The sequence below is a fragment of the Ischnura elegans genome, chromosome 5 (genome assembly GCF_921293095.1).
Source record: "Ischnura elegans chromosome 5, ioIscEleg1.1, whole genome shotgun sequence".
NCBI classification, from domain to species: Eukaryota; Metazoa; Arthropoda; class Insecta; order Odonata; family Coenagrionidae; genus Ischnura; species Ischnura elegans.
In genome coordinates this window covers 89,898,947-89,925,732 of record NC_060250.1, presented here as the reverse complement: position 1 = coordinate 89,925,732, position 26,786 = coordinate 89,898,947, and the positions used below count along the sequence as shown (strand labels likewise).

Genomic DNA, 26,786 nt, shown 5'->3' with positions numbered 1-26,786 from the left:
TCACTCTGCCCCTCACCGCCACGAGTGGTGTCTTTATTTAACTCATTAAAAAGCGCGGCGGGTGTCAGCACGGCAACAAAAGGCCGACTGGAGAATACTTATGGTTAATATTCGTGCCAGAAAAACAGACGGAGACGCGTTTAGGGCACCCCAACTCGATTTCCCCTTCTCTTTGAATGGCAGCAAAAGCAGCCATGCGCCAGCCATCGGCGATTGCCCGAGACAACGAGCAAGCGTGGCGGGAATCCAGTGCTGTGAATGGAAGGGAGGCGTGTGTGGGCGAGCTCAATGAAAATGTGAAATCGTGATGCGACGGTGGCGCTGCTCACGGCGGGATCGGATCACAAGCGTTTCCGCGTCGAGTGCGAACGAGCGATAGGATGCTGCAGAGAGAACGAAGATTGGCCCATAGATTCGTAGGCGGATTTAGGGGAAGGGGACGGGGGAACGTATCCCTCCCCCCTAGACGCTTAAAAATAGACAAGATTTTTAATACGACCATCATTACGCCATGATGATGTAACAGAAATATATATTTTTTAATAATTAATTTACAATTTTATTGCATGAAATAATGTGATAATTATAATATACAATAATATAAAATAATATACAATAATAAACAAAATATAATAAAAAAAGAGAAATATAAGAGAATAAAAGAATCAATAATCAATATATCAATACATACATCTTACAATTTAGGTCCTGCTAAGCCAAAACGGCTTGTCAGCAGGTGCCTTTGTTAATTTCTTATTTTTGCTGTATAACTTTCCGGACAGATATACACAATAAAAACAATAAAATATAAATAATTATATTTTCCTTCCCCCCCTCCCCCAGAAAAAAATCCTTGCATATATTGATCCAGGAAAAAAATCAGTAGCTTGCGACGTGACTTGGTGAAATTGCTTCGTGCAGAAACGAAAACGTGTGTAATTTCCACATACATATTATTTTATACGACCGGGTACGTCGCGGTGCGCTATTCCATGGTACATAACGTATGAAAACATAAATAAAAATAAAGTGTAAGGAAAGGGACTAGAAGGGAAGTCACCTTTCTTCTTTATATTATTAAAGTGTTCTACCGATTAAGATAGGTTTGCATGGAGTACTTGAGAAGAATTCTCGGACTCTTCCATCAAGCACCTCCCTCTTCAATTCATAATAAGGCATACTCCCTCTCATTCTTCCTAAAAATCCTACTCTCTTCCTTCCTCTCCCTCGTTTACCTAATATTATACCCTCTAACACTGTGTTCAACATCCCCTCCCCGCTGAGTACTCGCTACATCTATACCTTCTGTCCCATCCGTGTCACTTCCAGATTTATTTCCTTTATACATATTAGAAAACTTAAAAGAATGGAAACACGCTTGCGAAACGAATAATTATTGCGTTTAATTAATTATTAATCGTAAAAAACTTCCTTTAAGGAATAATGTGTTGATGTTTACTACTATTTCTAATTGTTCAGGAATTACAGGGGATCTGGCCAACCACAATCCGCCAATGAATCAGAGTAATCTACCGCAAGAGGAATTTTAATTAAAGACGAACATCCCCGCTCCTCTTTATCGCAGCTTCAATCTATGAACTCCACCCTCATTTATCCCTACAGGTCGGTATACGTCCTACCAATATTCATCTTATTATATACGCCTGATCCCCTTTTGCCTCTTGCTAGGTGGTCATCATTTGTTTTTCTCATTGAACTCGGCAAACCTTTCACCTCTCAACACTTCTAGACATAGCTGCACATAGGGAGAGTGCAAGTGGCAAGAGTGTAAGTCGTGCCATTGGGAACAAAAAATGGGGGAGAATCAATGCTTACGGAGATTTTAAGAAGTACCTATATGCATAAATAAATATTCGACATTTTAATCATTTTTACTCTTTCACGGTATTGTGAGTACAAATAAGATGATTTAAATGTTACCAGAATTTTGAATGTGCAGCATTGTAATAAGTTTCATAGTTGGACAGGAACTCTAACGTTGGTTCCGTGCCGCATAGAATACAAGATCCATCATGATTAAAGTATGATCAATAAAAAATTATGGTATCTAACATTTTTTTTGTTTTGCGAAACTACGATGCAAATTTTTTAAAGAAAATATTACGCGATTAAAAAAATAGCTCCCGTAATATCGATACAAATTGGCGCCTGTCGCTGCATTTTACGATTCGCATCGAGGGAAGTAAGTGGCAAAATGAGGCACCGTATTAAAAATACCTTAAAATTAAGCAATTGTCTTCAGTCATGTAATTGATAAAATTTGACACACAACTGGAATTTTAAGACTCTGATGTCAAGATCCATCATGATTAAAACATATTCACCCAAAACCAATGGTCTTTAAGACCAAATTAATACATATCTAACAGTTTTTAGTTTGAAAACACTACGAAGCTAAATTTTTTTAAATAATATATTAACGGAAATTTTAAAAATCACACCCGTAATATCGATACAAATTGGCGCCTTGCGCTGCGTTTTACGAATCGCATTGAGGGAAACAAGCGATAAAAAGGTGCACCGTATTAAAAATGCCCAAGTCACTGACCAGCAACTTCCTCTCATGCTACGAGGTAGATGCTACACCTAGCTACGAGGCCACATTCCGCATGCTCCGCTGAAGAACACACACTCTTTAACCCTTCCCGGGAAAGCGCTCATAAAGAGCAGAGGAATGGAGGGAGAAGGGAGTTTGGTCGCTGCATTAACTCCTGAATGTTTCTATCAAACGAACGGCAAAGGTGGGCATTTAAAAAAATACGCAAATGGAGATAAAGTGAAGTCGGGTGGAACTCTATAGTGGAGCTATATAAGAAGAGTAGGAAACGCGCATTTCGCAGGTGATGGGAGGTAAATTCCAGGAGAGTTGAGGAAATGATGTTCGTTTGACGAGGAGACTGAGCAAACGGAAGGTGAGAGCTGAACAGAGAGAGGGGGAACAGTTTCACGCGTGACACGAGGAACTGGAAGAAGGAAAATAGCATGTGGGTTGGTATTAGAAACCATAATTTCAGGTGAATATGCATTCATCATGATGGATCGTGACATCTTGGAGTCTTAACCCTTTATCAGTGACGTGAAATATTAAAGAATCTGAGCTTTTCCCGGTGAATAGCGTGGATGAAAGCTTCTCGGGTTTCCAACCGGGTCAGGGTCTGCATGGTGTAGGCCGACGTTTCGTTGGGAGACTTTCCCAACAATCTCAGGGCTGATGATGACGATCATCATCATCAGATGATCATCATCAGCCCTGATGATGTTGGGAAAGTCTCCCAACGAAACGTCGGCCTACACCATGCAGACCCTGACCCGGTTGGAAACCCGAGAAGCTTTCATCCACGTGAAATATTTGTTACACAACCTGTGGCGTGCGGTATTGCGAGACCGCAATAAATCAAATAATCATAAAATGTTGCGACAGTATTTTAATTGCTTAAGTTTATTTCTTTATCTTCTAAACTATTATAAAACTTATGTTTAATATTATGCATTCCCAATTAGAACCAACTTTTTCAGTAAAGAAAGCAATTTAAAACAGCATCCAAAAACTGATATCAAACACACTTGAATTATTTTTATAGTTATTTTTTCGACAACATCTCGACATTATTCAAAATAACGCCTTAAATTTCAAAGAAAGATGGCTAACTAATAGGAAACAATTGAATTTATCTCGTTTATATTCCATCTTCAGGATCGTCAAAATTATTTTAATCATTTTCCTCCACAAAATTTAAATATTTATACGTTTTGAGCGACGATATGGATTCAGAAAAATTAAGGTATGAGTGTTCAGCAGTATTTTAAAGACTCAATAGCCGAAAGACAATATCACGGATTCAAATCGCACATTCGTGTATTATGCCTATAGATGTATGCTTTAAGGCATATGAGGACACAATATTATCCTGGTGAACTTTGATTAAATTGATGCGATCCGAAATCCGGCCATTCACTCGGTCCGCCATCTTTAAGCCTTAATGCTTGACAACGTTTCAATTACCAAATCAGGCAGCGCCATCCTACTTGATCTAGTTATCCAGAGGTGATGGAGCAGAAAAATACATTTGGATGCGATGGTGATTTTATAATGTGATATTAGAAACAACTTACTCCTGCAAGTGAAATTTAATCGGATTGATTTTTAAAAGCATGTACAAATAAAAAATAAAAGTTTTTGATTCTTTAAGACGTTTTTGGCATTTTTTACCAATACAACTTAAACGGAGTAAAAGGATATACGTTCTTTCTCATCTAAACATAAGAAAAAGGAATATGTCGTATCCCCATTCTACACAAAAACGATCACTGATTTAATTCATAGGGTTATATCTCAGTGGATACACTCATTAAGAATATAAGATCAAAGGACTTACGACTAGGAATTCGCACTACTATGATTTCTTTAGTGATTTTCAAATAAATTGCCGATATTTGAACATGGGAACCTCTGGCGGGTGGCCTCGCCAAAGTTCATATATGAGGTATAGTCCTCCAGCCACTGGGCCACCAAGGCTCCCAAAAGCATTTAAGCGTCGATAAAAAGTAAAAATCAGTTTGATTTACTGGAATTTATTTCAAATGAGACCTAAAAGAAATAACCTTCCTTGGCACGCGCTAGCAACCAATGCCTCCGCTATTCCAATAATTTGCTGAATTTTCCCATTTATTCCAATTTAATCTTCTTTTATTCGGTAAATACACTATAAAGGAAAGATTTTGCATTCAATTTCTTTTAAAGATTAAACTGATTTTTTAAATGATTACTTTTAATCGATTCCCCGTCATCATTCTCAACCAACTTACAAGCTGTAAATAATTGCAATTGCTGCGGATACAAGCACAAAACCTCATGTTATGCCTTTAATCCTTTAAATATTCCACAACGCAAAATATCTTAAGTTGGGAAGAGAAATTGGAAAAGAAGACACATTTGGCCTGTTTTTCATGACCGTACGATCCTCGTAGTAACCGTAACGATCAACGATGATCATTTCGCAGAAAAATTATTTCCCCACATAACTGGATCCGGTGCGCACCGAGCCTCCTTAAAAACATAATTTGTGGCCGAAGCGTTTTGAATATGCAAACCAGTCCTCTCTACAGACACAGGTTTCTCCTCTCGAGAGTGGCAATTAGGTGCTTCCGTTGTGTACTCAAAACGAAAGAATTTCATTTATGATTCACCAGTCATATCTTTACTACAAACAGTCAATAAATTCTACGAAGAAAATCACCATAGGTTGCTTCTCGGTGTCGTTCGAGGCGAAACAATCTTCAGCTAAGGAATTGAACTGCTACTACTTTTAACTACTCCGGTTTCCTTGTGATCTATCTCTTTACTTATAAACACAATCATTCAAAAGGAAATCACTATAATATGCTGCTCAGTGCAGATCGAGGCAACAAAATCTTCAGGTAAAGAATAGAGCCGCCATTTTAAGGACTCCCGTTTCAATATCAATAATGCATTCAGCGGAAGACAAAAAAAGTAAGCATAATTTCAATGGAAACTACTATTTGCAACACACATGCGAGCTGCATATGAGCAAGCAATCAATCTTACCAATCCATTCTGTTACAAATTAGCATCATGAATTGAATGCGGCATACATATGCAAATTCTATTACGTGAAACTCCCACAATGTCAAAGATTTTAATTCTGTTCTGCCATTCTGAAGTATTGAATATTTCCTGCAGAAAGACTTTCAATCCGAATTGAAAATGGGAAGTCTCCTACTGGGGATAATATAGAATTTGTAGAACGCTTTACTTACTCAGAGTTCAATAACAGAAAATATCGAGATTTCAAGTGGACTTTAGTACACTCTTTCCAGTTTTTGCGTATATGCAGAACAATTCAGCAAAAGGAGTATAATAATGACTTTAAAACGTAGCATTTTCAAATACATAGGCAAACGAGTAGCAATGCGAAGTGGTTGAAAGATTTTTCGGGAGTTTGTTTAGCTGGGTCCCCTCGATATATTGTGTCTTCTTAGAGGTTCATCAAGCTTCAAATTAAAATCCTATTTACGCCACTCAAAAGGTTTAATCCAATACATTTCTTTTCACTTAGCTTCGCAGTGCGAGATGCGTGCGACCATATATCTTCACCGCACATAAGCATTATTCCGCTTAATTTTGAGTGTAAAATTGCAAACTTTAAAATTAATTTTTACTAGAATTTGAGAATCAATTATCATCAATAATATATTTATGATCTTTTCTGCCTCATTTAGAAGAAATATGTCATCAAGAAAGTAACTTTGAATGTTGTATCCTATGAGAGGTTTTTTTTACCGCTCCGTATATGATTGGTTAACTATTATATTAACGCCATCCTGTTTGTTAAGAACTCCTCAAACAAACAATAGAAAGAGTATTTTATAAAAAATAATAGTCATTAAGCACATATTGCTCTAAAAAAAACACCCCGCTAAAATACTGTACGCAACAATTTAACAGCTTTCCTCCACCTTTCTTTGGATGTAGTTTTCATATCACTACCAGTGTCATGGGGATGAGAACAAAAAAAAACAGAAACTATTCTTACAGTCTCTAATCATATTCATTTATTTATTTATTTTCATAGCCCCTAAAACAGCTCATTTAAGGCCTTTACACCATTTACACATATCTAGTCCAGAAGAAGGAATGATTTTAAAAAAACCAAAACCTCATACTTTTTACTCATAACTCCCATAAATATCTTTCTTAGTGATTAACAAAACCGTTACGTAGCAAGTACCCCGAAGATAATATAGAGTTGAATTCAACGCAAAGAAGCACTCATGCATTCCACGAGATGCAAGCAGGACGCTGCCCCATGAAATAAAATACGGGAATACCCTCGCAATAAGTAAAAAGATGACAATCGTAATTTAATATCTAAAGTGGCACCACAATTATGATCTGCCACGCCGCGTCTCTAGCATTTCTTAGTTACGTAACGTGCGAGGCTAGTTTCATTACGTCTGTTTGCTCCACGGCTTTTCTTTTCCTGATAGCTTTCAGTACCCAATGAATATGCTTAAAAGAGTAGGGGAAAAAATTCCTCTTACAGGAAGCTTGCGCGACAGTAAAACGGGTATTTCCAAGTGATTTGCAGCTTTAATCATTTAAACGCATGAAAAGGGAAGGTAGTGGACGTGAACCTGATGAACCTAAGCCGTGGAGAGAAAAACTATAAATCCGCCATTGATTGACCGCAGGGGTTGTAGTAATAATTCAGACCCATGCACGATAGGAAATAAATAACAGAATAAGATTTATTTTCAAGAAGAGCACTAATTTTTGCATAATCGCTTTCACTTGGCGTTGAGCACTCAAATGTATTTCTATTTATATGCATATTCATCACCAACCATTGCTTCTCTTCACGGTCGTCTTTCGAATTGCTAAATACATACGTTTCTTCCCACGAAACCGCTCGTCCACACATTAAAATGAAGCTTGCAAATGGAAACTCATAACCACACCGAGGTTATAGTTTTCAAAGGCCAAGCATTATCCTCTTAAGTGTCCTTTGTGCAATCTATAAAAGGCGCAAGATATTACAGTAGAAATGAAATTGCATGTGGTTCGCTTTCCAACGCAGTATTTGAAATAGAACTTTCCAGCTTTGGACCATTCTCTCCGCGGTATACCAATGGCTTGAAGCGTTTCTCAGAATGAGAATGATGCGTATACATGGAGACCGTTTCTCTCAAATCAAATCACATATAAATGATCGAATCTTAATATCCTTTATACTATAAATGCTAATTCCATAAATGCAGAAATATAACTCATAATTTTTTAAAAGGATTATACATGCTTTACTGCGATGAAGCATCATCAGGACTAAAGGCCGTTTTACACGGTACACGGAATTGCGCAATCTTACGTACGTGCGAAGGCGCAATCAAAATTGCGTCGTGTAAAGCGGTGAATTGCTAGAACACATGCCAGAATGCGTGGATACGAGACGGCAAAATAGCCCCTGCTCTAATTTCGTTCATGCATTCGCGCCTTTCCACGCTATTTTAGAAATAAATGCAGCTCTAACCTGCACAATTCCGTGCCCCGTGTAAAACGGCCTTAACATATAAGTTAAAAGTGAGCGCTAGCCTGTTTCCTCAACATGTTCCATTGCACTGCAGCATCATGAAGGCTAACTTAGAAATTAAACATGCCTAACGCCCATGTTTAACTCCTGATGACGCTGCAGTGCAGCGAAACATGTCGAATCCTTTAAATAAAGACATATGCGGCAAGTGCAAAGTATCATTATTTCTTATCGAGATTAGTTCCTCTACAGCGATGCCCCCTCCGATTCGAGCAGCAAGTTACCACCTCTCCTCTCCAATGGTCGTTCCCTGGATGACCGAACCATCCGCATCGCAATGCCCATCTCCGTCACGGACCGCCAAACGTCGGCCGCCGAGTCCCCTCCGTTAACCTGACTGGCGGAGGATTCGAGGAATGCCCGCGGCTGTGCGGCGGCGGAAGTCTCAACCAAGCAAAAGCAGACGAAGAGGCTCTGGGAGTAGGTCACTTTGCAGCATTTGGAGGGATTCCTCTCCTTTCAGCCGTTCCGGAAAAAAATTTCGACGCAGTTGTCCGAGGTTCACAAAAAAACTAACCGTGAGATGTTCACAATCGCAGACGGGGGAGGAACAGCTAAGACTTTCACTTTAAGGAGCAGCTCGCAACACCTGCCACTCTTCAAGAAATCCATTAATGCGGCTAATGACGGAGGAAGATTCACTGACTCATTTTAAATTGTATGGTATTCCATTTAAAAGTGTCTTGGATGGATAACAATTACCTAATTATATCAGTTCTTTTTTAAATAAAATTCTTCGAAATATTATATTGTCCAGAAATTGAAATATTACATTTCGATGAATAATCATCTTCATCAGGCGTAAATTCTTAGCTGATTATTAATGGAGATCAGGGTCCCTCTACTTGAAAAAGAAGTGGTATTAATAATAGTCATCCATCCTAGGCACCTTAACGAAGGAGAATTTATCTAGATTCTTTCATAGGCTAACCAACCAATGAGAAGGCGCAATAATAATTTTAGAGAAATTCATAGAAACTTCATTCGTGGAACTGGAAACCAATACAGACAAGCTAGTTGGACAATCCCTGTTCCACATAAGTAATAAGGATTGATGGCGATAAGAGGGGTTGAGGAGGGTAGTTGCTCCAAATCACCTTTTGTAAATTAAGTCGCGACGTTATAAAACGACAGTGAGTTTCTTAAGGATGAATTTAAATCAAAAGGCGTTAACTTGAAGCACATTAACAAGCATAAACTCCGCTCTCTAGTCATTTAGTTCATAAAGTTTCTCATTTTTGCTCTCTTCCCAATACAAGCTCCTAACCACCGCCACTGCTGATGAGTAAGGATTTATACCAATGGCGGAGCCCAGAGAGGAACTATATGAGGAAGGGTTGATTCATTAGGATATTATAACAGTTTTTCTACTATTGCATTCAAAGCCAGAATATTATTTTTTTAAACCTTAGCATTAAATTCAAAAAGTTATTTTACGGTTGTGTATTATCAATTCATTCTCATTTAAAAACATTTTTAATAAAAGTTTTTAGGATAAACCTTGATTTATCCTTGATAATTAGGACTAATTTTGGTCCTTACTTGGAGAGAGAGTGTTGATAACCTAACAATCAAGCCCAACTACACCACACATCGGTATAACTGAATAACACCACTATCAACATAAAGAATGCATCATATCCCGCAAGAAACATCACAGAGCCTTATTTCTGAGAAATATCCAAATTTCGCATGTAAATCACTTCAAATTATTCTTAGAAATTCGCTGAGTGTCGTTCATCGCCTGCGAGTATGTCGTCTCACAAGACGCGCGTCACAATGAAGGTGAACAGCTTCCATGAACTTATACTTAAGCATACAATCACACGCCGGTGCCAAAAAAATAGGCATAACTTGCGCCGTCAAACTTATAAATGTTTCCTGAGGCGATGACTCTTGGATTTAAGGCAGTGAGGGAGTAAATATAATTTTCTCACTTTTCCCGGTACAATGTGCACAACTGCTTCAAAAAAAACTATTCCTAAGCGCGATAAGGACTTGATAGGATGAGCATGTAGTTTAAACATTCGAAAAATTTTGAAAGAAAGTATTTGTGATACATATACCAGTACAACCATTGATGAAAGACAACTAGCGTGCAATAAGTACACTTTTCCGTAGAAAAAATGCCGTTTTGGAAAACTGAGGAGTTCATCAGAGGCTGCCCAATCCTTACTTGAGAGACTTGCAGGGGCGCCGACTTATAAAAAATATTGGGGGGGCCCATATCCGAGGTCTTGCCCCGGGAAGAGGTTAAATTCAAAGTGTGTCGCAACACCGAAACACTATAATTATTTGTTTTAACACATTTTTGAATTTATTTTAAAAGGTAACTATCGTCAAACATGGGAAATAATAATTACCAATATCTTTTTGTGGTTTCACAAAGCATAATATAACTTAATTATTTTCTTGAAATATTGAGGGGGCTCCGCCCCCCCAAACGAATCTTTGAGGGGGCTCGGGCCCCCTCAGGCCCCATGGAGTCGGCGCCACTGGAGACTTGAGGAGGGCACTTCAAGTACAGGACTCTGTCCGTCGGATGGGACGTTAAGCCGTGATCCCCTTTGCGACTTTCGTTAAGAGCAGGCTAATGCCGACGCCGGGTTTCTCTCCACCCTTCCCTCATGGCGAAAACGAGATAAGGGTCGTTCGCCTCCTCCATACCTTTAGTGAAGAAGTTTCGTCTGCCGACAACATACGCAAAAACAAGGGTACCGAGACACTCGAATATACGTGGCACGTGCTCAGTTTAGGAACGTAATGAATCCCTGTGTAAATAAGCCCATACTTAGGTAATGGTATTCTGGAAACTGTGGGCTCCATACCTGGCCGCTTGAGACGATTTGCCGATGCCACAGGTGCTTACATTGAATTTTAAAGTATGTATCAAGATTCTTATATAATATTATATGTATAATATTAATTTTAATAAATTAGTGCTGTTAATATAGAATTTATTCGTTTTTTCAAAATCTACTTATATACCAGCCACCCTGTACTATTACTCTCCGTCGTGGAATACGCTGTTGCACCTCCAAGCCTCAGATAACAAGCTCCAATTCTGATTTCTGTCCATAGCAATCTTAACCCCATGAAAAAACATCCCCACACAGTCTTGAGCGCTCAAACCCCGAGTCCAAAAAGGGAAAGACGTTACACTAGGCACCATCCCCTCCACCACGATATAGCCTCGCTCACGACATTGTTCACTTTTTCTCCCAGGAAGGAATGCGCTCCCAACCAGTGGCTCCCCCCACGGGGGCGTAATGGAAATTTGTGAAGGCGTAATGGGTTGTCAAAATGATTGGCATGCGACTGGAGGTGGGAAACGGCGAATTGAATACACGCAGGATGCAGCCACCAATCTTCCTCCCTCATGATCAAAGAGTGGAAACGGAGAGATTCCATTAAAGCTTTCGGAGGTGTTTCGTGAAACAGTAGTCGGCGGAATGATGGCCTTTCATCGAAAACGGGAGACGGAATTTGCCATTTCTTTTCAAGCTCAAATGAAGATTTTTATTCTTGTTCCTAGCATGATGAAAAGTTTTCAGTTACCTGGAATCAGATCTTATATTTTTCCGGCGTATCAGGTGCAGTGAGGATTTTCGGGTTATCCACAGGGTAATTGGCTTCACGTCTCCCGGCCAATTAGCCAATTACCCGGTGGGAAACCCGAAATTCCTTTCTGCTGTCTGAAATTAGTCCACAAACCATTGGTAATTCCGACCTACTAGCACCGCTTTGAATCAGAGCTCCCATGCTATACAATACCCGTAACGTTATCCGTGATTAACCAATCCTAGCATGATTTTTAGGATGTCCATGGGTGGAAACGATAAAACTTCTACTTCTGATAAAACGGAGACACTATTCATCCTTCTATCGTATAAAATGAAAAAATCGCTTATTTATACACTGGTCTTACACAAAAACAAACACTTTGTAAAATTATGACTTCGATGACTTTAAAATGAATAACTCTTGCATTCCCTTGAACAAAATATATAAACGAACAACCATAGACCAGGCAAACTGAAGGAACACGCACCGTCATTTTAAAATTATGGACGGTACGAACTACATCGAAAGTTTCGAACATATCTACAAGAGTCCACGGAGACAAAACAATGAGTTAATTTGCGAATCATGCGGTCAAATTCATTTTCAGTACATGAAAAACTACGTGACAGCGAAAGTCTAAGATTAAAACTCATGTGATGCGTGAAGGGCTAATTCAACAATAAAGGCCGCTATACGCGACGAACGATTCCATTCGCATGATCATTCAGGGAAAATTAGAGCATGTTCTATTTTGCTCGCATGATCCTGTGAATGACCACGTGATCATTCCTTATGATCTTTCGCATGATCATTCACCGTGTATAGTGCGGCCTTCAGAGTTAGGGAAAATCGTTCCCAAGTGAGGCAGCACTTACGTCCTTTGTGAAATAAGTGGTATGGCTGCGAGTTTAGAATAAAATGACCTATGGGAACACGGTTACGTAAAAAATACTTTAACCTACAATCTTACAAGCTTTACAACGGAGCTGATATTACTCCGGCTAATTCATGACTGGCAACATTAGCAATTCATTCGTAACATTTAGGTAAAAACCTGATGTCAAATTTTTCATTCGGTCATTTTACTTATAATTATTGAGGAAAGCATATGTGGTGTTTTATATTAAAAGGGTAGGGTGGGGGAGATAGCTCCAAAGAAAAGCATGATCCAGGCTATGCTTCGTTTAAATCGTTTTATTACTCAATATCTACTCCGAGATATCCATACATAACTAAAAATCGACATATACCAGAAAAACACGCAATTTCCACTATTTCCCGTTTTCGGGAAGGTTTGACCACGAAGAGTCTCCTTACATTTCGGATGGTGTAAAGTCATCCAGGAACCAGACGACCCCTTGACAGAGTCCAAAGTGTCGTAACGGGGTTCGCAAAGAAAGTGATATATGGCCACAGAGAGGACAATACTCACAAAGCTAACAGGGACGATGGAAAAAGGCAGCAGAAGGAAAGGAAGTGAGGTACAGAGGAGAACAAAGGCGCACTTGGAGTACGAGAGGGTCCTCAACGACACTCGACGGTGGGCACATACGACAGAGCATTGGAAATTGGAGGGAAGCCGTGACAGGAGACACGGTCAAATGGCAATAATAAAGCACTCCAAGGGGACTTCGAGAAGGACTTGAGTTGGGCCTGTGGGTTTCTTCCTTCTCGTTTTCAGAACTCCTTCCATCGTTTCCTCACGCCAAAAATCAACAGGACGTTCAACCTGGCTGCGTGGTTAATGCCTAGACTTAGCAAAAATAGCGTAAAATAAAATTAGAATTAGCTTTGCGGTTATAGGGTATTTATAAAATACTAAAAATTAACTGACGCACAGGCTCTATTTCAATTTTATAGTTCCTCCGCTATCTTGATTTATATTCCATAGCCTGTATTTCTAATAATCACACTGGCATGGATATAGTCAATACGGAAATGACAAAAACCTGGATAACATGAGGGATAAGATGGGTCTTGTTGGCCGACTGAGACGATAATGCTTTTTTCATGTTTTTCATTTCAATTGGAAATCATGAATTTCCCATAAATTAACGAATTAGAAAAAGTATCAAAAATTTAATACTATATAATTAATTAAGAGAAGTATTTTTTCTGTACCCATACTTCATACTCATCCGTAAGTTGAGGCATCTATGATAGCCTCAGTTTTTTTACTGCGCAATCATCATGCGCACTGTGAATTATATTAACTCTGAGCTTAAAACTATGTTGTGAACGATCTCCTCTAACCGAAGGTTCGGTAACAGTATTGACGCCAGTGGTCCAGGTTGACGTAGGAACAAACCACTTTAATAGTAAAGTGATAGAGGGATTATCTGTTTATTAACATGATCCTAGATTCAAACAATTCTATTGACGGAATTAGCCAATCAACGTCTTCTCTGTAGCAGAACGATCTCACGCGAGATGGGGGAATTTCCTTCTTCCATTTGTACCATTTGGACGCATGCGCAGAGGACACCAGTCACTCTTTCCCGCGCCTGTCAAAAGTTCACTAACGAGCCTCGGGCAGATTCTTTCAGGGCTGTTATTGTTGTCAAGATTTCGCCAGGCATGTTTGCTGGATAGCGGGGTGCCATTCAAGATTTGTTGGGTGCATGTATTCGAATCGATACGTTTTCATTCATAGGTAGCCACTGCCTCAGGATTTCACACACATTCCATTCATTCGCAGACGCCATTCTCTTCTAAGCACTAACTACATAGACTCCTCCATCTAGAGCAGGGCGCCGACGACGCCGAAAAACAGTCGCAGCACCGACGCCTAGTCTGCTGAAAAAAACATCGTGAAATACGATATTCAGTGCCAGTATTTATGCTCGATATTTAATCTCATTTTTGTGCATCAATTTTTCATGACTTATGACTTTCAAGAACGGGTTCCTAGAGGGTGAAACGAATCTACAAATCTACAAACCTACAAATCAGTATTCACTGAACTTGTAGGTTCCTTCAATGGGTTCTTTGTAGTCAAGGCCGTAGCCAGAAAATATTTTCGGGGGGGGGGGGGGTTTCTGGAATAGTAGATAAACATAAAATCACTTTTATAGGATAAATAAAATAGCTTATACGGTGAAATATACCTATATATTATAAAAACTTAAAGGAAAATATAAAAATATTATTATAAAATTGAATTTAGCCTTCTAGCTTTCTTTGCAGCGAACAAATGAATTAACTCCTTGGTGTCGATGTTAATTCTGCGGTCCCTCTGGAGGTCCATAAGTCTACCTTTCTACTAATTCACAGCACTATTATTTCACACACTGCACTACAACTACACACACTGCACCTACAAATTCGCTTAGATAATTATTGACTTGAGCCGCATTGGACTACTAGATGTCCCTGCGCCGCTATATAATATCGTCGTGTGAGCACCAAGCTAGCATAAAATATCTATTTATTTTTTTCATTCCGGGGGGGGATTAATCCCCCTTGATTTCCCCCTGGCTACGGCCTTGTTCGTAGTAAATGGAAGCAAATTATGGAATGCGTCATCTACTTAAATATTTAGTTCCAAAAAATAGCCGAATATTTAGGAAAAGACTCTTAAACTACCTGTGTCTAAAACAAAGTTCACGCTTTTATCTGGCCTAACCATAATAAATATAATGCACGGCGTATAAAATACACCCGGAAATAACCGCCATGAAATGTTTAGTGCCTTGTAATAATCATGCAGTTGTCTCGGTCGTATTTCTCTTGTATTATACATATCGAGTCGTCAGAAAATCTTGTGTTAAGCCCGATAATGCTCCATACCCAGACTTCATTACATCTACATCTACATCTACATCTACATCTACATAATACCCCGCAAGCCGCCTAAAAGGCGTGTGGCAGGGGGTGTTAGGACACCAGCCGTTTACAGCAAAAAAATAAAATAAAATAAAGTGCTCAAACGAAGTTGGGACTAGCGTTTATTAAAGTCCTTTATGGTTCGGGGGAAAAACGATTTCGCGTATCTATCCGTTCGGCAAAACATCTCTCTTAATTTATCACTTCTATCGGACCTGGAAATATAGTGTGGCTCTAATATTATGTTCTCTGTTACAGCAGTAGGTACTCGCATGCTCCTGCACTGTCACGAAAATTAATATATTTAACCCATTCTGAGGTCGATATCTTACCTTAAGCGTAAACAAGAATGAGTGTGAAAGTGATACGAATTGCCCCTTTTCCACGAATTACCAACTCCCGAAACCCCAGATAAGGCACATCGTTTTTATTGCCTGGGCTAAATCGTAAGACGTGTTCGGCCCTGAAAACCAAGTCAATAAATCCATAGGATAAATTCCTCAGGCTCTCGCACTTATTCGCAAGATACTGTGTCATTATTTGCTTCATTTATCTCACTCGGTGTCGTGAATGTCCACGGTTCTCTCCGTTTACCCATGCCTTAACGCTTATCTGCCGCAGGCTTATCATGTCATAACATTTAACGGATAGCTATATACACAGTCACTTTCACAGTTTTTCCTTCGAGACTTCCTTCATCTTCTCGACAGGTTATCTTCGCTACTTGTGAAATACACACGATCATTTGAACCATTCTCGTATCCAATGATATTAAAACTGATACTTTTCTTTCCCTGCTTTCATTAAGAGAAAAAATTCTATTCTCATGACGGGCGGTAAAAATTTTGGACGGAATTTGTTATGGGATCCATATCCATTTGCGCACAGTCACACAACTGAAGGTGCGCATTTTTTATCGCTGGCAAAAAGACGATCCAGTCTATGCATTACAGGAGATTGGATTGGAGGCCAGGCATTCAAAATTAATTACAACATAGGAAATAATTCATTCTCAATAACGTATGAAATTAAATCATGTAAAATTAAGCAATAATAGCTTTGGCACCCTTTGCATACGGTCCTTAAAAATTTCGGCCATAAAAAGTATTAATTAATCCTTACAATGAATAAAAAAGACTTTTGGTACCTTCAAGGGATCACCCCAAAAATTAGAGAGATTCGAAAATAAACAATTCCGTTTACAACAGTTACGAAGATCTAGTTAGTATACAAAGCTAAAACCATGCTATCGTAAGCATATCAGCCGAATGTACTACATTTCACAACGGAAAGAGAATTGCTATTATCAATTTAAGAAATACCGGCATCCATTCCTCAAATCATTTAAATTGAATCAAAGAACATATAGCTCACTTCACCTGTCTCAGCCTGACAACCCTTAATTCACACGCCCATCAATTTAACATCTCAACACCATGGACGCTATTAAACTTAGGCTTCACCTAAAGAGATGGATGACTCGCTAATGGATATACTTGCGTGGATATCAGGAAGGAATCAGCGAGAGAAAATTGGTCACGCAAATTGGTAAAACAATGTAAAGGACCATAATATTTTAATCAATCGAAGGAAGCACCTAGAGGAAACTGGGTTAAACTCTGAAATAAAAAATGCTCGTGAGGAAAGGGAAATCGATTATGACGTAAATTCAGATGTAATGGAAAAACATTTTAAAATTTTGGGAAAATTAAACCATGAAAGTTCCAAATTCATTCCAGTATTAAAGGAAAATAAAATAAAAATTATCCTCAGAAAATCCGAGAAATAAACTAGCTATTAACGGAGATACACTGAATATTTCAGGTGCTAACTCTGAAATACAGAGAACTTACTTCTATTCTATTATGGTCTAGTTCTTAAATCTAAACAATCAAGAAATTATATCACCTCAATCGCATTCCTGGTTCGTCTGGAAAAGTGAAAGGTTTATCAGTGAGTGTTTATTTAATCTTGATATATGGCAATCATAAAAAAGAATGGCCCGATTACAAAAATATCAAAGAAAATCCCAAAGAAAAAGCCCTATTCCACAAGCAGCGGTTACCTTAAGTTTATTTTATCAAGGTATCAAGATACCATTTTTACCCATACAACTGACCAGTTATACGTTCTTTTATGTCAAAGAGGGTTTTAAAAAGACTTAGGACTTCAATCTTCCTTTACAATCTTCAGCGCCAGAAATAAATGTCTCACAAGGAATAAGATGTCGCCGCTAACTTTCTGGTATGCACAGATCTCCAGACGAGAACGGTCGACAAGGAGGTACAAGACACAGAGGGAGAAGGAATTTCGTAATTTAAAACATGATGACGCCTTTTCATCAGCAGTTCAACCGTAATTATCATCAATTTTATCAGCTATTTTGATTGTAATACCATCAAATTCATTTTTTTAAGTTCTTGGGAGAATCTTAAAGCCGAAATAGATAGTCAAGCCCATAAAAGTCTTTTGGGCTTGCAAACGCGTTGCTCCATATCTTCGGACGATAGTTATTTTCTCTTCAATTCCTTTTCCATCTACACTCATTTCCACGTGGCAAGGGAATAGATTCTTCTCTTTTGAAATTACGCTCCACAACCCTGATTCTAGCTCGATCCTTATCATTCCTGTAAACTACATTTTATCCTCGGTAGCGAAGCGAACACAGAACATTCAAATTTCCTCTACCTTGTCGGTAAAAGAAAAAAATTGTGTAATATCGATCCACACTTCCGATAAAAGTCACATCGACTCAGGTTTCGACTGTTAACCGTCACTGTCAAGGTTAACGGTCGAAATTTGGCCAGTTTGTTTGTTATCGAAAGTGTGAATGGATATTAAAAATTGATTTTACTTTAGCGCCATAATGGCGAAGTTCCACAAAGCAAAACCTGAGCCTATTGTTTTTATTCTCTCCAAACCTATTGAGTAAAGAACACTGTTTAAACTATAACGTTGATGAAATTAAAACCTTTGCTGTATTCCAACGATTTATCTTAAGGTATGACTAGTTTCGACGCAGCGGCGTCATCAGATACTACTCCTACCACTACTTTTAATGTATGACTACTGCCAGTAGTCATAGATTAAAATAAATTGGTGAAATAAAACAAAGTTTTTCATTTGATTAACGCTAAACTGTACTTCCTCAAAGTTGAGCCTGACGAAGTTGAGACGATAGAGATATGTTTTTACTATATTCAACACGCAATGGTTTTCCACGATGACAACTCGCCAATATTTGCTCCAGTGCCCACTCTTCTAGCATGGCGGAGGAGTCTTCAACGCCAGAGAGGTACAGCGCACATGGAGACGGCGCGGCGGTGGTAGCCACAGTCGCTCTTCGCTCTTCCGGTGAGCATAAGCCATCGCACGAGCCGTGAAGAACGTGGGGCTGTACGAGAGAGAGAGAGAGGAAGGCCTGCTCGCTGCCGAAGCTGCATTTCGCAACCGATGGATGGACTTGGGAACCTTCCAAGAGAGCCTCCGGGGAAGAACTCTAGCTGGAATTCCGCAGCAGCAGCAGCAGTGAGAAGAGGAGGAAGAAAGAGAAAGGCCGCGCGGCGTGTTCCCAACAGAGGAGGAGAAGACGTAGATATGGGAAGGAGGTTATACGGGCCCCGACGAATAACAGAGAGAGATAGATAAAGGAGACAAGGTCTCCCTCGCCTATTGCCATGAAAACTAGGAGGATAAGAAACGGTTTCCTTGGATCGGAAGAGGAAAAAAGGAAGAATAGGCCTTCCTTCCCGTGAAGGAGACCTATTGGACAGAATTCTGCGTAGGTATATCCACGGAGCTTGCTGCGGGCTAAAAATAACTCGAAGAGAGAACATCCTAGACTTGTAGTGTTAGTCTATCTAAAGCAACCAAAATCACTCTAATACCAATATCTTAAGGGTACCCGTAACCTGTGATATTTAATTATTGTAAGAGGTTTTTGATGGGAGGGATTGTTGACGAGAGAGATAGCAAGGAAAGTTGCTTGAAGTAGTGAGGCCAAAAGAATCTGTATCTTTAAGAAAATAAAGAGGATTTGGAATAAAATTAACGCTCACCATTAACAGGTAAAGGCTTGGTATTGCCATGAAAGGCTCATTTTTTCTATAGGTGATGACTCCGTGGGTTGAAACGCATGGCACTTTTGTTAAAATTGCGGAAAAGTGGCGCAAAATTTTTAATTTTCAGAGTGGATAGTGTGAAGAAGGCGGAGGGGAGGAGGAACCACGAAGTGCTGGACATGGTGGGTGAGTAGAGGCATCTTCTAGATGAGATATGGAGGTGACAAAAGGTGTGGACGGAGTGAGTACTTAGCGGGGAGGGGATGCTGAAAACAGTGTTGGAGGGTAGAATGTTGGGTAATAAAAGGGAGAGGAAGGAAGAGAATAGGATTTTTAGGTAGAATGAAAGGGAATTTGCCTAATTGTGAATTGAAAAGGGAAGCACATGAAGGAAGTGGAAGCTGCCACATTGCTTCGTAAGTATTCCTTCCTACCTTAATTAAGCTTCTTCCTGAATCGGTAGAATACTTTAATTAATTTATCAGGCTTAGCGTCGACATTCTCTTGAAATGACAAGTCCACCAACATAGTCGAAAAGAGTCATTCAATAATCTCAAAGGCTTGACATACTATCTATCTATGATTAGAGAATTGTATGACCATTAGATAGACCCAATTCTTTAAATAGGTGATGCATCCTTAATTGTAATGCATGTTACCCCCCGTGAGATGTTGGCTTAGGTCTTCGCCAATCGGAGGCAATTAAAATATTTCCATTTAAGATGTAAGTCAAACTTTAGCCAAAAACCCCTAATGAAGTATCAAGCTGAGTAGACGAGAACATGCTTTCCCGACGCCTATCAATTTCCAGGGGAAGTCGACGAAGTCTGCACCTAAAGATGGTAAACACGGCTGCCCAGCCAACTGGCAACCGAACAAAGATGGCAACCGTCCACAAGAGATCTCAGGAGCCAAGTCGAGAGCGTCTTTTCGACGCGTGCGCATCTCCAGGTGGACAAACTTATTTCATAGTGGAGACAACCAAGAGTAGATGTCCAGGGAATTTCCGTTTTCAACTCAAAATAAGAGAGTATAACTTAGGATGCCGATCCCTTTTCTTGCGGCTGAAAATTAACTCTTAACATAATCTCATCTAGAAGCTGCTTCTCCTCACCCACCATGTCAGGCACTTCGTTATTCCTCCTTCGTAAGATATGCTAAGCCCAATCTTACAGAATAAATCAACAAGAGTATTGTGAAAGAAACGTACCGTTTTGTGAGATCAAGAAACATGAAATGAGTGTTTTCATTCAGAATACAAGGTACGAGAAATTCGTTTATATATTCGTTTAATTCGTTTATATAAGAAAATAAGGTTCCTCGTACTTGAGAAATGTAAAAATATGGACAGGATGCCGCGGAAGCAAAAGTATCGGCGAAACAGATTTTAGGGAACGTTTTTGATGTCGTCAATGTTTTTGATGATGATGACTTTGAACGTACAGAGGCGGCGGGAAAGAGGAGGTGGTCACGACCCTCAATCGACGTAAGAAGCTCCATACCTTGAAAGCTTGAGAGAAAAGAAGTTTTTCCCGTCTCAGGCAAGAAACACGAAACAGTTTACACTAATTATTGGGGCAAACGAATGCCAAGCATATTTTAATAGCATTTGCACAAAATGCCTCTGCCTAAAATATACACAAATATTTATACTTCGATACCTTCATTGTACAGTGGCGGAAAAAATTAACGCAAAGCTCGTTGGTGTCTGAGAGCGGCCAGTTCAGGAACTACTACTACTACTTGTCTTCCAAAATTTTTCCCTCGTAATGCTCTCATACAACCGGGAGTACCCACTACACCACCGGAACGATTGCGTTCTAAGGCATTCTCAATGCCCAATATGTCGGCAGCGTCCACTGATGTCCCGACGAGAGTAGATCCCATTCTAGGTGAGTCGAGGGCAGAGCATACTTCGGAGAATATGGCGAAGAATTCGTAGCCGGATCTTTTGCGCCTTGTCATAATGCGACGGGCATGATTATTTCCCTCGTATAAGGGATATATTGCTTTTAAAACCCCCGGTTGTATGAGAGCATTACGAGGGCAAACATTTTGGAAGACCAGTAGTTCCCGAACTGGCCGCTCTCAGACGCCAGCGAGCTTTGCGTTAATTTTTCCTGCCATTGTACATACGATCAACAAATGCCCAGAGGATCAAACTCGTTCATCTAGGAGTCCAGCAATACGAATGCGCTCAGCTGGCAATAGCCGCATCAAAAACGCTCACCTCCGCAGCTTGGAGAATTGGAGGTGAGCGTTTGTGCTCCGGCTATTGCCAGCTGAGCGCATTCGTATTGCTGGACTCCTAGATGAGCGGGTGTGATCCGGTGGGCGATTTTTGCGCGGTGATACAGTGGAGGTTTCGTTGTTCTACCTATACCTGTTCATAATATACGGGGATGGAGAGGAAAGCAAAGGAAAAGATATAGGGATCTCCCTGCCTTTCCTGACCTCTTATATCCGCACCTGACATTTTGGGCTAAGAGTAAATACAAACATGAGCAATGTTCGACTTATCGTTGTTGGATGCTGGGCCTAATATTAATCCTGAATGGGCCCAAAACATAATGGAATTGTACATTTTATCATTATACAGCGTAATTCTAATAAGCTATGGGCCCAGTCAGGATTTAAAACATTTTTTCTTTCGCTCACAGATTTATTTTCATCCTTCTGCGACAACAACAACAATAACATACAAATTATTTACAAATACCGGTTTCCTCAAATACAGCAATCGTGAGCTTGAAATGTTAGATGATATCAATCGAACGCTTATAATATTTTGCATTTATTAGAGTCGTGAATATTATGGAGTTTTGGCCCAGGCATGAATTTAATTAATTAATTTTCAATGGTTCGCAGAGGAAAATCTTTGGTCACAATATTGTTTAAAAAAATACAGAGACACTCCCCAAACACATCGTCCTGGCTACGCCCTTGAAGACCTTGTTGATGCCCCTTTACAGCTATCCTCTGGCTACGCCACATTCTGAATCTACGTTCTCCGGCTGAAAGAGAAGCGAAATCCTCTCTTGCAATCGACCATTGAGGCGTCCGGCGTCTCCGACAGCTCCTGTTTCAACTAGGGATGGGTCAATTCCACTTTTTTTCAATTCCGATCGTTTACAATCGATTCCCGATACATACAAGCTAAAAACCACAAATGGTAAATACCACACTTCAATTCAAAACTCAACTACCGACCATAGTTTCAACATATATATCATTTTCAAGGCACCGATAGGCATAAAAGTATATATGCTGGAACCATGGTCGGTAGTTGAGTTTTGAATTATTGTGTGGAAGTTACTATTTGAAGTTTTTTATCGAAGATATATTGAACTTCAACCAAGTTAAGCCTGAAACGATTTTATACGATGCCCGATTCTCGATTCCATAGATTCTTATTCATGCTAATAGGAAGGATATTATGCACGATTTTACACTTTCCCGGCGAACAGAATATTTTAAACTTTTCTCGGTTTTCCGCGCGGGTAAGAAACTCGAAGAGCGCCTTCGAATATCTTACCCGAGCGGAAAACCGAGAAAATGAGGGATGATTTGTTAGTAGCATTGCCGTCATTAAAATTGAATGGAACAAAATAACAAAGACAATTAAGTGGCTCTAATGAGTATATTCATTAAAAATTTCTATTTGGTATGCCTCAGTTTTAATAAAATAATAAACACTTAAAAGTGTTTCAGAGATAAATTATAAACTTAATAATGTTACAGTGCTCAATGGCTCAGGTGTGTGGCGGCCTCTATGCCCAAAGCTTATAGTCCATGCTCAAAGTGCTTATCTTCTGGAATCTGAATCGATTTAAGGCGATCGATTCTGGCCTCCGACTCCGTCCCCGAGAATCGACATTTAGAATCGACTCATACCTAGTTTCAATGCAGGGGATTGCATAGAGGAGGCCCAATCCCATGCCATAGAAGGCTGATTTATGTTGCCACTCTTGTCTCATTTTAACCGGTTTTCAAAAATGCCCACTGCGCACTGATGAGTGCAATGCGATCCACTTTTTTTTCACATATTTTGCATTATAATGTTTGTAATTTCGATGAATGGCGCTGAAAAGATATGAATTTGATAGACATCATCATGAATGTGAATTTCGGTTGACACCCCTAATTACACCTTATTTCCCCATTAAATTCGGATCACTCTGTCCGTCAGCGACGCAAGTGGCGACTTTTGTAAACCCATTTAAATGCGCGGCGGGAGACAAAATGTCTAGAGGCGGACTTGAGGATCCTCGATTGTAATCACGAATATTATTGAGAGAATTAATAATACGATCCTCTATTGTTATCACGAATGATACAAAAGAGGATCCTATAGTCCTCAAAACGGGGGTGAAGGGGGCAACCCCCCCCCCCCCCCCTTGCGGAGCCACCCGTATTGCCAAACATTGCAGGACCACAATTGTAACTTTTTTATATCATACGGTGGCATTTTCTTGTATATGTGTCTAATCACTTTACTTAAAAATTCCTAAAACTCTGCATGTGACTTGGTTATTTTTTTACGATAAAATTAAAGGTATCTCGAGATATTTATTGCGCGCCCCTTGAGTGTTCTCTCAATCCGCTACTGCTTTGATCTGTCCCTGTACCGTATGCTATTCCGTCGCGGGAGAGAACTCGAGCGCTCTCAACTGTCTCGAATCCGATTGGGCTGCTGCCCTCCCGCGCGCTCGAGAATCAAATCGACGAGAGACGCTTTCCTCTCTCACAGCACGGTCCCCGGGGGGGAAAACAACACGAGAAGATCGGCCGAGGAGAGGGCCTCCGCGGATGGATGTGTCGCAACCCTATCTCCGAGGTTCTGCAGCCGTGGACCGCGGGCGGGTGGGTATAAATGAGAAAGTGGGGCCTAAATAAGGAGGAGGGATTCATGCCTGCCCTGCTTCTTCTTCCTCATCTGGAGCGGCTGGGGTGCTGTGCTTCGCTCGCTCCTTTGGCGAAGAGGGCGGGGTCAGCTGTACAAACTATACGTACAACCAAAGAACCATGTGGGGCTAGGAGGTGTCAGGCTTGCACGTTAACCGTAGAGTACTGAAAGATTTAAAGTTTTCCCAATGGTACGTTCACACAGTGGCGCAGCAAGGGGGGTAATGGGGGATAAACCCCCTCCCCCAGAGCTCAGAGAAATTTTTCCGTTTAATCCATTTTACTTAATTGCATTAATATTACTAAAAAATAATAGCGTAATGATTAATACAATATCCCTCAGAAACCCGTAAAACTCACCATTTAACTGAAAAATTTTCTCGGGAAGGGCCCCCTCACCTCCTGCTTACCCTGCCGGGTATTCCACACCCTCAGACCCCCCCAGTGTTTGTTCCGCTTAAAACCCCCCCTAGCCTTCATTCTTAGCTGCGCCCCTGCATTTACAATATTGAGATAAGTGAGCATATGGTGATCCACTCTGAAAACGATGGCATACTCTATCCAAGAAATGCAAGACCCTTCGATAATGCGATTCTGCCTCGTAGCCGTAAGTCATACTATTCAAAGCTTGCTTTATTAGACTTAGGGCTATAAGCAAGATTTGCCTTGATTAGCATCTTCGGAACATGCGATAGATGGAAGTTGCATCATCCCAGATTGATGAGCAAAATGAGCAGGTGGAAATGTATAGGTATTTATTACGAAAGGTCAGATGAATCCACTCTTTTAAATATACACTCATGGAAGGTGTTAAGAAGGAAATGCTGAGCACAACACCTAGAAGGCGTCACTGCCATATTTTGACGTTTCCAACATGCCATTGTCAACAATAGCTTTTGGAGGTGATAATTTTTTTACCGATGATCCAATCCCTATTTGGGTTCAAAAAGGATCGCACTTAAGCTCCTACTTAATGTCAAACGGACGACCTGCCGAACATCATATCCCTAATGGTACATTGAACAGGCGTTCAGTTCTCCCAATTCGAATCCTACGACCATACTCTTCCGTGGCTAAACATTACTCTAACTTTGATACTTAAACAGTAGAGACTCACGCACAAACTGATTTGAGCCACAGCTTTTTCGGCTATCACATCATCGTGAGGGCTTTCTCGCGATGGCCTTTGACAGTTAATTGGCGCTCAGCTGACGCTAACTGACTCTCTTATAGCATCCACACATTAACACCGCCATCGGCTAGGGATAAAGATCGCTGTTACCTCTAACCACATTCAAACAGACCCTCCTCACGGCATTCGACCGCCTAAAACAGCAATCAGCATCCCCGCTCATCACCTTCCACTTGATTCGCCCAGCACAACGCACGACTCGGCATTACGTCCGCGACAACAAGTGAGCATGTGCGTTCATTCATATACGTGGGTACTCATTCGACCGACTCACCTGGAGGTGCATCCAAGACTGCATGTAGGGGGGGCTAACTTCTTCGTCGGGCACTATCTGATCATCGTGGTGCATGCGCCTCAAGTAGCAGACGGAGGAGCCGCTCTCCATCACGAGGTCTGCCCCTCCTCGTCGGCGACTCCACCACCGGCGGCCGTCCCAACAGCTCCTCGTGCCCCAAGTCCGAAGGGCCGCTCCTGGGGCAAACTTGAGCGCGCGGCCAGCCAACAAGGAGGCAATCCAGCCACAACGCGCCGAAGAAGGCACTGGGACAGACCGCGGGTCACACAAGTCTCCCTTCCGATTCAACACTATTGCCTCGACTATTTCTCTCTTCCCCTCACGGCTAGTATTAAAAAAAAAACACGAGCACAGAGCACACTGCCGCCGACTGTGTCCGACCGGGCAAGCCTCTCGTCTGTTTCTGAATGGAAAGGAGAGGAAAGAAGAAGGCTTCGCGCGCTGAGGAGAGTGGTGTGTGTTCTCTAGAGACGCTTAACCACCCCTCCTCAGACCATCGCCTTCCCCTGCGTACAACTCCAGCTCCGATCTCCCCCCCACTCCCTACTTCCCCTACCGCCCCCACCTCCTCATCACCACCCTCCAGCTCCCTCCCCTCCCTCACTCCTCCACGGGCTTCATTCTTCCTTCGGAGCCGAAGACTGCGCAGCGCTCATTTACCGCGTCTTACGTCTTTTTTCCGCCGCGCAGCCTTTTTGGGGAACCATTTAAAAAATGTGGATGGGAGAGGAATGTTGGCCCGCCTCCCCTCTTGTTTTTTAGTTTCGCCAGGAAATGCTCGGAGTCTGCGAATATTTTTGGTCAAAACAAAGTCG

The 26,786-nt window shown here is 40.7% G+C and overlaps 1 protein-coding gene across 2 annotated transcripts in view; it reads right to left on the bottom strand.

Moving 5' to 3' along the window:
- Positions 1–26,403, bottom strand: part of LOC124159238 (Krueppel-like factor 8) — a 167,953-nt gene extending 141,550 nt beyond the window's left edge. For both annotated transcript variants that reach the window (XM_046534909.1, XM_046534910.1), the window contains exon 1: positions 25,951–26,403. In XM_046534909.1, the coding sequence (XP_046390865.1) occupies positions 25,951–26,061 (111 nt within the window). In that variant the 5' untranslated portion in view covers positions 26,062–26,403. The remainder of the gene's footprint in view (positions 1–25,950) is intronic.
- Positions 26,404–26,786: the final 383 nt, after the last annotated feature.